The 11,217-nt window shown below is 37.8% G+C and overlaps 1 protein-coding gene across 1 annotated transcript; it reads left to right on the top strand.

Moving 5' to 3' along the window:
* The first annotated feature begins 3,597 nt into the window (after positions 1–3,597).
* LOC144644802 (slowpoke-binding protein-like) lies at positions 3,598–11,209 on the top strand. Its single transcript, XM_078504351.1, has 11 exons — positions 3,598–3,763; positions 4,516–4,626; positions 5,017–5,112; positions 6,243–6,328; positions 6,855–6,961; positions 7,448–7,545; positions 8,014–8,067; positions 8,935–9,000; positions 9,714–9,781; positions 10,369–10,443; positions 11,014–11,209. The coding sequence occupies exons 1-11, from the start codon at positions 3,680–3,682 to the stop codon at positions 11,207–11,209; spliced, it is 1,041 nt and encodes a 346-aa protein (XP_078360477.1). The 5' UTR covers positions 3,598–3,679.
* Positions 11,210–11,217: the final 8 nt, after the last annotated feature.

An 11,217-nucleotide genomic window follows, 5' to 3' on the forward strand; every position in this document is an offset into this window, starting at 1 on the left:
AAGTAAAAGACCAAGGAGTTCATTGAGTCATTACTTGCTTCTAATAGCTAAGGCATGCATAATTCAACCGGAAGTTCGAGGTTTTCGGGTATTCATGGCTGCTTGTTTCACGACCGCTGGTCAATTGGAACGAAGACCCAGGGCAAAAGGTTGACTGGGACACTTCAAAGAGCAGAAAGCAATATTTATAACTAACTATAATTAAGGCTAACCAGTTGGCTACCAACAGATAAAGTGCACCATCTTGGTAAAGGTGATATTTGTTCGTTTATAGCTTGCGTAGCTGGGGGCTTTTCTCGCGGGACGGCTACGGAAATTATAACTTGCCACATCTAGAGGACCTGGGATCCTTCACCGCTTTTGTACGACCAGGCGGCAAATGACGTCATATGGCTTTCTATAAGAATGTCGAATTTGAGAGAAAATGTGGTTCTTCATTAACGTTTGAAACTTTTTTGGGAAATCTAGTCTGAGCTGAATGGAAAAATGACACGTGCTGCCGGCTTTCGGCGGGAAAACTCGGTGGCCGTGCGGAACGCCGGGAAACTTAAGTGGAGTACACTGTATATCTAGAACTGATACACCGATTTCACAAATGGCGGACGCGGGGAAAAAAAACTGGTACGAGGCATGAAAACGAGGCGTTTTAGGATAAACAGCTTTCGTGTTACAAGGGGAAAAGTGAAAATTACGCGAGTTCTGAAGTTTTTGTTTGTTAAACGGGGAAATAGACCGTTTTCCTTCCAGGATTTCGAGATTACGGAATTCTAAACGAGTTTACAGTCTAGTAATTATTCTTGTTTCTGTGTTGCAAGAAGAAAGGGACCGTAGATCTGCAGGGAAACAGCGTTAAAGTTTCGGTTTTCCAATACGGAGCTTCGACGGCTGTTGGCCGGTAAAAATTTACACGGAACGATATTGAAATTAATTTTCAAATTCTGTCAAGGTACGTTCTTTTCCAGACGCTGTCAAGGTATGTTCTTTTCATTTTTGTGAAAGCAAACGAAAAATTCTAACTCTGTCTCCTTGCGGGTTTAGTAGAGCACGAACTCTGGCTTTGAATAGGAACTTCACAAGTCAACATTCAACTTTGAGCCACCTTGACCGGTCACATTTCCTTTAAACAAATTTTAATTACTATTATTCTCTCGCTATTTAATTATTTTTATACTTTGCAAAACACATTTGCTGTGCAATGGCAAATCGTTAAAATGTTGACAAATACTGTAATAAGTTTAACAGACGAAGCCGAAGACTACCGGTATTGAATTCCAATGGTATGATATATATGTTTCTTCTTTGTAATAAACCCATATTCCTGTATTTGAGAATACTTGATAAATGAATAAAAATCGCTTCCAATAATCTCAGCTTTATATAAATTAAAACGGAGGGCATCTTTATTCACGGTGTCCTGTAAAAGCTTGTAAAATGAAGCGAAACCGTGAATATTTGTTCTATCAGCGGTCAGTGTAAAACGCAGACTGCGGACTGCAGACTGCAGACTGCAGACCGGGGGTAAAATGCAGACCAGGGGTAAAATGCAGACTGCAGACTGCAGACCAGGGGTAAAATGCAGACTGAGGGTAAAATATCGAAAAACGAACCACAAGGTGAATAAAAGCGCATCTTACCGATCTTACCTTTGTTTACGTGGCAGCCATTTTGAATTTTAAATACGCGGCTAGTACTGGTACTGACAAACCTTCGGAAGCACGTTTTGTGCAGTTTACATGACGTCTTATCCCCTCTAAGCCACGAAATCGAAGATGGAAGATCGAAAAAAATTGATGTCACAGGATTGCTTCGTTAATGGACGTTCTTTGAACAGAACACGGCAAGCAAAACTCGTAAGTATTGAGATTAGATCCTGCTAAATAAGGTGAACCAAAATCGAGAAGGCATGAACAAAACAATAATGTCAGGTTTCTCCAGTTGTCATTGATGTTGCAGTTAACTTTTTATCTCAGTTAATTTTTGTAACTAGTTAGTTTTTTCCTAACCATTTTTTCAATAGGTTAATAAGTAGAAAAAGTAAAACACCTCCCCTCCCTTGATGTTTCATTATGAATCCAACCTACAAAAAAATAAACTAGTTAAATAAAACTAACTCGGTTAAATTAATTGAGATCAAAAATTACCTGCAGCATTGATAAAGCCATTTTCAGTCGAAAAGGAAAAAGCAATGCACACCACAGCCCAGTTAACTCAAGATTTAATGATAAATCAATCAGGAACCTTCAGTTACTAACTTAAATTGAGAGCTTCACATAACCGTTTCAACAATCACCTAATATTACTGTATAAATGCAGGGTCTCAACAGAACCACTTTAAAACTTCAACAACATAATATTTGAATTCTTATTTGATAGTTTTGAAATTCTAATGCGCTTTTTGATCAAAACAGACAAGTTCTTTAAACTTTACTTATGCAGGTTCCCAACAGAACCACTTTAAAACTACAACAACAAAATATTTGAATTCTAATTTGCTAGTTTTGAAATTCTAATGCGCTTTTTGATCAAAACAGACAAGTTCTGTAAACCTGACTTATGCAGGTTCCCAACAGAACCACTTTAAAACTACAACAAAATAGAATTTAAATTCTAATTTGACAGTTTTGAAATTCTAACGCACTTAATGTGCTTAACAATTATTAAGTTTTCTTATGAGTTACTTGCGTTCTGACCACTTGTCATCCATTCATAACTTTTCGAAAACAGAACATAATTTACAACTTTCTGTCGCGATAAAATCATAACTTTGGCCGCCATCTTGGCTGATGCGGTATTTTCCATCAATGAAATCATTGCAGTCTCAATTTTCAAGCTCTCAACCGCTGATATTTTGTTCTGCAGCTGCATCCGCGAAAACACAAGGCGATCGCATCAGCTGATGTTTTGATCAAAATTTGCCGTTATCTTGGTCTGGCACCGCCAGCAAAGGAAAAAAATGAATAAGAAGAGCAAAAGCGTTCTTTTCTTCCGTGGTTGCAGTCGAAGAGGCCCTGGCTTTCATTTGTTCCCGCATCATACGCTTCCGCAACATCACAAGCCGCTTGGGGGCATGATGTTTTGTGAAATTTGTAAACCAGCAGCCAAGGTAGACAAGTAAAAAGTCTCATTAACAAATACTTGTGAATCAAACTTTATTAAAACAGATTCGTTGTCTTAAAGATTTCATATATACACAGTGTTACATACATGTACATGTGATAATAACAAAAAAGTCAACTCTTCATTTACTTGTTGTATGGTCGCCATTCTTCACTTTTGAACGGGCAAGTAAAATTTTGCCAGGGCAAGTATGTCATCTTGCATACTTGCCCGGCTGACGACTTGGAGAAAAAACGAATATGGATCCCTGGACTTAGTTATTCAGTTGAAAGAGCTGCAGTACACATGCACAGCATATAGTATAGAGTGTAATACTTGTAGGTGGACTTGTGGCTTAGTACCAAAAGTCATCTTTGTGTACATGTACATGTAGCTTATAAACCTTTTGTCATGTAGACTCAAAAATGAAATTTTAGTAAGACCTAATTGCTTCTATTGCTATACATGTGTAATTCATGGCTGACTGTGTTTATTATTTTGTTCTTTTTTTTCAGGAAGCCGAATAAATAAACAGTGGTTCCTTGTAAGGGACAGTAAACAAGGAATAGATGCAGTGTTAACAATGGTACCATGGAGTTCACAGTGTGTGATTTCCTTCAGCAAGGGGACAAGAAAAACTTTAAAAGAGCTCTTTTCACTCTTGCAGGTTTGTACATGTTAATTAAGGTGGAAGACTATCATGCTAATATTATTAACCATCAAGAAACCCAGATAATTTATTTATACATTTAATAACTATAATTTTATTATATTATGCCATGCCATGCCATGCCATGCTGCTCCTGCTGTACTTTGCCATACCGTGCCATGCCTCGCCATGCTATACCAGTAACATGATTGACATGATAAACGTTTTATTAATTCACAGTAAGATTATGAGCTCGAAATTTGTATTTGGTGATCCAGGCCAAATCAACTTTGAAGAGAAAACACTGGCCTTATGGCTTGTCATTTCACTTGAATTTTAAACATTTTATTATGCCATTTCAATGGGCTATTTGAGAGTAACTTATGGTAAAATGTGGTCAATTTGGTTGGCATTGCTTCCGGCAGTCATTAGAATGTTTTTCTTTTTATGCCATTTCAATGGGCTATTTGAGAGTAACTTATGGTAAAATGTGGTCAATTTGGTTGGCATTGCTTCCGGCAGTCATTAGAATGTTTTTCTTTTTATGCCATTTCAATGGGCTATTTGAGAGTAACTTATGGTAAAATGTGGTCAATTTGGTTGGCAATGCTTCCAGCAGTCAAGAATGTTTTTCTTTTTTGTATTTCAGTAGCAAAGGAGGAAAAGATAGATTTTTTTTGAGCTTTAGTACTATATTATTAGTAAAGCAAACATACATGAAAACATGTCATATTATTGTAATTTAATATTGCCCAACTTGTTATTTACAGCATCCGTACTTGCTGCCAGTGATGGAGGTAGATTTTGTGTTTGAACACAATTTGGTTATGTTTGTCCATCCATTCAGATCTGCAGGATCACTGAAAGATGTCATTTATGGGGTATGACAACGCAATTGTCATTTGTGGAGTATACTGATTACAGTTTGTACATAATAGATTGAACATTAATTTTGTTACAAAAATTTACCCAAATGAATGCTAATATGACTGCCTTTATTAATTTGTATTATTAAATTATATTTCTTTATATTATTAAAAATGAAAACAAGGCTTTAGGCTGGCCTATACTAAAGCTTCTTAGAGTAGCACATTATTACTTTAATTTTAAGGGTCACCATCTGCATTTTAATAAATTCTTATAAATTTATCTTTTTTATAAACTCTCTGGCCAGCTTTGTGTCTAAAATAGGTGCATCTCATTAATTTTCTAGACAGTTCCTTTACACTACAGCTGTTTTGTACATGTAAATTCTTAAATTTGTCTTTCAGTCTCGTTCACAGTCGTCGTGGGAAGATAAGTATCAAGTTAAAGGGAAATCTCTGTCACTTACCCAGATCCGAAATTATGGACGACAAGTCTTAGAGGTAACATCGTGTACAATGCTGCCTTTGGAAGAGTGTTGTTTAACAAATAGATTCCATTTTGCCGTGCGTCTGTTCAGTTATAGATCACAGATGACGTCAAAATGTGGTATGAACATTGAAAGTCAATGAAAACTCTAACCTTTATTCCGATTTGGAAAGTTGTTCAAATCTGTAAACATATTAACCGAAGCGTTCAACCACAATTCGTTTGTTTCCCGTGGCGTCGTCCAATTGCACAATATCGGTCAAACTTTCATATAGATTTCGGATAATTTCTCGAATAATTCACTGTATTCTTCAAGCTTGTTTCGCCTAGTTAAATGCTTCGAAAGGTGAACGATGCTTGGCGTATTGTTTCTCACTGGACATTTGTAATTAAGCTGAACTTTTTTGCTTTGTTATGGCCTCGCAAGTTTGAAAAACTTTGCCGACAACTCTGATCTGGACTATGAACTCTAATCACGCGCGCGAGTCACACCACCGCGTGACGTCATCCATGTGTCTGTACTCTGATAGATAATAAGTAAGAACCAATCAAAATGCGCGTAGAATTCAGGTTATTATATAATTCTTTATAATGCATGTATTAAGCTGTACTTTGTACATTTATTTGTTGATAGAGATCTATTACTTGCATACTACACTGTAAAAAAAGTTTTTAATTTGGAGCCTTCCCTTCTGCTACATGTAAACCTGCATTAATACGCTGTACACTGTATGTAAATTCTCCCCTTGCTTAAAGTGTTCATTCATTCGTTCGTTCGTTCGTTTCATTCGTTCGTTCGTTTCATTCGTTCGTTCGTTCGTTCGTTTCGTCCGTCCGTCCGTCCGTCCGTCCGTCCGTCCGTCCGTTCGTTCGTTCGTTCGTCCGTTCGTTCGTTCGTTCGTTCGTTCGTTTGTTCTTCGTTCATTCGTTCTTTCGTTCCCCTGCTTAATTGTTTGCTCGTTTGTTAGTTCGTTTCCTCGTTCACTGGCTCTTTCGCTCGTTTGTTCTTTTGCTTGCTTGCTTGCTTGCTGCACTGTTCTTCGTTAGTTTTGTTCGTTTGTTTATTATAACGTTATTTTTTTTGTTTGTGGAATGCTCTTGGAAACTTATTAAATAGCGATGGTTAATTTTTATCCAATTACAGGCTTTGTTATATCTGAGGGAAAAAGGCCTCCCAGCTTGTGGTCACTTACATTCTGGAAATATTTTTATAATAAATGGAACTTCCAAGTAAGTAAAGTATGTACGTAAAGGTACAATTTCCTCAGAACGTACATCACTTTACCTGGCACATTGCATTGTTCTGAATACACAGCACAAACTTGAAACCATTACATAATTATACCTGAATCAGCAATGGCAATGATGAATTGTTATCGGGAAAGTCATTAATGAAAAGACCTCTTCACACAAACAGACACTTGCCTATCCATACAATGTACAAAGACAGTTCCTCCATCTAGAAAGCTGTATTACAATAACTGGAGTCCCTCATTCGAAACGTTAACAAGCGCTATATCAAAGTGAACGTTAACGTGAATGGAAGAAATGAGTAGGAAGTAAATGAAGACAAATTCCATTGTGTTTTCCTTGAACAAAGCAATGTCCTGCAGTGCAAAATAGCCGGACTTACTATATAAATATTCTTGACCTAACATAAGATTGTAACTATCATTCTCTAATTGAGTATAACTATTTTATAATTGGCGTATAGCATTTGTTCAAGCTTTTTTATTGAATGAAATGTTCTTTGTAGACTTTCTGGCTTTGAAAACCGTCTTTTTGGTTGGAAGTCAAGGCTTTTTCCTACAGTAAAGAAACTTACAAAAGGCAATGAAGATGACATCGAAGTCATTCAGTTTGGTAAGAACCTACTACTCTTTTCAAAACTTCTACTAAACTCAGACGAACCATTTACTGGTTGGATGGCCGATAGATCGGACGAGGCAGGAAGTTACATGAGCCTGCTTCATACCTTAATTAATTTGTTTCGCTATAGCTTGAAATTGTCAAAGTTTTTAGTTATCATATTTCAGAATTCTAACATTTTGGCGAGAGCATTCTTCTTTGACCGTTGACAGCAGACATTTGCAAAGCACAATCCACTAGTCAGAGCCTATAAGGAAAATAAAAAAAGTAGCGTCGAGCCCTATTATTACCATCATTTCCGTAGTAAGTATCCTATGTGTTCAGATATGTCCAGGATTGAACACTAATGAAATGCCATTCTTCATGACAGGCATCACAAAGTGTCCTCATTAATAAACGTTCACCAAAACACACCAAAATCTGTCAAATTCAACTTGTTTGAAAAAGAAACAAGCTTTTTTTCGTATCATTGTTATTCAGGTCACCTTTTGTATGAAATGTTAGCTGGCTGGGAGTTAACTACAGCGGAACCAAAGAGAGAACAGTTAGCAAACTTTAGAAATGTACCAGTCGTAGAGGTATGTGAACGACGCTGTACAGGTATTTCTTTCAAAAACAAAAAAAGATGGATAGCAAAAGTACATGTAGTCAGTCATTTATTACACCAAGGCGCCCAAAAGTATGACCACTTTTAATTTATTCACATTCTTTCGTGCAGATTTAATCCAATCAAAAGTCGTGGATAGCTTGCAGTTGACTTCTGATTGGATTAAATCTGCACGAAAGAATGTGAATAAATTAAAAGTGGTCACACTTTTGGGCGCCTTGCTGTAAAAGAACGTGATGATTATTGTAAACTTCTAAATGAAACATGTAGTAAACAATGACGTCATCAAAATTCGGCGTATAGCAACAGCACATAGAACAAGTACTCCTTGTGGAGTTTTAAAGGGTAAAACAAAATTGATCGACCGTAATTATTTTTGATATTGTAAAAGTGAAAAAATATCATGCTGAGTGAAGCTGTCGTTTTATCATCATCACAGGTTATAAATGTTATTTTCTTCAATGAAAGTGGAACGTATCCGACGTTGGATGAGGTAAGTTGGAACTCATTACCCTGGCTGTGTCTTACAGTTAACATTTAAAACAAGCAACGTAATGGCGCTATACTGGGGAAAACTTTCTGAGTAGAACGATTGCTTGCATGTGTATACAGGTAGAAGCCATGTACATATGTTGTACAGGAGTTCATTGTATAAATTCATTAATTTCAAAAGAGTTTTACTATATTCTGTTGCAAACAAGATTTAAGATGTTAAGTTTTTAGTAGAAGCTATTCTGGGCATTGGAAGATTTCAGTAAAGAATTGTTGCACTTTGTTTGGTGATTATTAAAACCTAAAATTTTCTGGAGAAATAAGGCTTAATATGTCGAAGCAAAGCTGAAGGTATTTTCTAGTTTCTGTCATTGTTGAATTAGCATTGTACTGTTTATTGCTGGGGAGGCGCGGTGGCCTAATGGTTAGCGCGCTCGACTCCGAGTCGAACGGCCCGGGTTCTAGGCCTGGTCGGGGCGCTGCGTTGTGTTCTTGGGCAAGACACTTTACTCTCACAGTGCCTCTCTCCACCCAGGTGTATAAATGGGTACCGGCGAATTTAAACCCTGCGATGGACTAGCATCCCACCAGGGGGAGTAGCAATACTCCTAGTCGCTTAATGCTACGGAAACCGGGATAAGCTCCGGCTGTATGGGCCTCATGGCTCGGAGACTTCTTTTACTGTTTATTGCTGAGGTCAATATGTGGATTTAACTTTGAATGTGAATAAAAACCTAGCTAGTGTATGGTCATTTACTTGGAAGCTTTTGAAAAGTTCATTCTTGTTACGTGTTATTAACCTTTTGGAATTCTCAGGGTCTTTTCCGAGTGAAAAGCTTATAATCGTAATAATTTGTCGTGATTTCAGCTTGTGGCCCATCCATTCTTCAGAGGTGGTGATATCAGTGGATTAAAAAAATTTAACCCTGGTCCTGTGAGTGTTAAACCTTTGTCTATTATTTTTTCTCTTTTCCTTGTACTCTATTAACCCCCCCCCCCCCCCCCCCCTTTTTTTTTGTCCTATGATAATTATTGTTATTAAAGTTGTGGCTATTGTTCATCGAGGTGTAATATAGAAAAGATGCCAAGAAAGAAGATGCTCCGTCTCTTTGGCGTACTCCTAATAAGATTCCATGTTAATGCAGCAAGGTATATACCGGGGAAACACGGTGATAGATGCAAGAAATGATAGAAAAAAAAACATGACAGAGTGATACGGCTGGCTCGTACACAAACGTCAGTTGCAGATTCGGAGCACGCTGAAGAGACGGGGCATCTTCCTAACTGGAAAGACGTTAAAGTTTGTTGACCTTGACCCTCACTGGTACACGCGTAGGGCCAAAGAGGCCATCGAAATATGATTTTATCCTAAAAACATCAATAGTGTAATCCAAATTCCTGATTGAAGCATGGATACCTACTATACGATCAAAAAGCACAACAGCCGATCGATGACAAAGCGAACCAATGAGGGAAAAACACCTAATTGTCTGGATAATAATGAGGACCGAAATGCACCAATAGTAGCAAACCAATCGACCTCATCACCTTATGAAGACTGGCAGTATTGCAGTCGAAACGCCGTGATCATCACCTCAATTTGACTCCATAGTGAAACGTTATCTTTTTTTATCATAATCATTTCAGGTCCGTTTCAGTTCAAATGTGAAGCAACTTCTCAAACTATACAGAACAGAGGGTGAAGAAGGCCAGAGGTGAATACAATACACACGTGTTAATGAATGTCCCGGAATAGGACGAATCCTACAACTTTTTTTTTTTTTATGGGAACGTTGTATAAGAACGTTGCACCTGAGAAAGGCCAAACTTTTAGAACATCCTGTAACCGCACCCAAGGTTGATATTATACTAAAAAGAACAAATTGTGTATCGCCATACAGCTACGGTTTTAATAAACTACATAGCCCTTCGACCTTAACGGTCCTCTTCAGTGTAGTAACATTTGAAATAGCAACGACCAGTAACATGGTATTACAGTACAGGTAGGGTGTGTCGAGATATTTATAAACTTAAGTAACGCCGGTGCGTAATGCACACAGATCAACCCTATTAAGGCCATATTAGTTTGTTGTTGTTGTTGTTGTTGTCTTAATTATTATTGGCTAGTGTCTGTGTCCACTGTCTATTGCCAAGTCATTTTTTGTGTCTGCTGTCCTTTGACCATTGTCTAGAATGTAGTGTCTAGTGAAGAAGACATGTTTAGTGTGTACTGTTTAGTGGCTATTGCTAAAGTGGCAATTGGTGCAGTGTTGTAGGTTTGCTTTTTCTTCGTTATTTAAAGGAAACGGAAAATGTCCACAAAGAAATCCAAATCAGACGATGGAAAAGACGTCACAAGAGAGAGAAGTCAGTCCAAGTAAGTTCCATAGTGTGCCTGCCAAAAGTGTTCTCTAGGGCTTCCAGGAGTAGCAAAGGGGCTGGCCAATCTTTGTTTGCCAAACGATACGACAAATTTAGTTCATTCCACTATAAAACGTTGCTGCATAAAAGGATGGACATCCCCTTTTGTTACTGTAGAGGTATTTTATACAATAAACGTTATTTTTAGTTTTTATTATTACATCTATGGAAGCAATGAGCCTGGCGCTTTGATATGGCAGGGTTTTTTTTAATATGATGCCTGGAAGTATGGTTGCTCTAATTTCTAAGTCTGATAGGACCCTAGCGTGTGACCATTCATACTGTATGGTAGCTATTGAGCAGTACCCTCATTTGCCAGTGGTTAGTTCGTTTACTGAATATTGTTATGATTTTATTTTTCTGTCCACACTTTGGCCCTCCTGGGTGTAAAAAGGTCAAAAGCTTGAGATGAAAAAAAAATCTAACATTCTGCATGTAACAAAGAACAGCGATTCTTTTGAGATTTCTTAGGAAACAAACTATGGATTTAAAAAGAGCATTTTTTTTGTTACTTTGTTGTTTTCAGATCAAAAGGAAAACGAATGTCCGTGGACAAAGCAGCTCTTCCAGCAGTTCAGTTTCATCCTCTAGCATCTTCTCCCCCCAAATCCCCACCCCCCTGCCCAAGGAAGCCCTACCCCTTCCACGGCCAAAACGTCCATCGGTGTCTGAAAAGGTTCCACCTAAACCCCCCAGCAGCGCTGGCCGAGGAGCATTATTGAGTGAGATT

This window comes from Oculina patagonica, chromosome 1, assembly GCF_052425735.1.
Source record: "Oculina patagonica isolate OP01 chromosome 1, crgOcupat, whole genome shotgun sequence".
Classification (NCBI taxonomy): Eukaryota; Metazoa; Cnidaria; class Anthozoa; order Scleractinia; family Oculinidae; genus Oculina; species Oculina patagonica.

Coding starts and splice junctions, on each gene's coding strand:
- LOC144644802 (XM_078504351.1), top strand. CDS start 3,680: ATGGTACCATGGAGTTCACAGTGTGTGATTTCCTTCAGCAAGGGGACA. Junction 6,329..6,854: donor ATAATAAATGGAACTTCCAA/GTAAGTAAAGTA, acceptor TGTTCTTTGTAG/ACTTTCTGGCTTTGAAAACC. Junction 6,962..7,447: donor CATCGAAGTCATTCAGTTTG/GTAAGAACCTAC, acceptor ATTGTTATTCAG/GTCACCTTTTGTATGAAATG.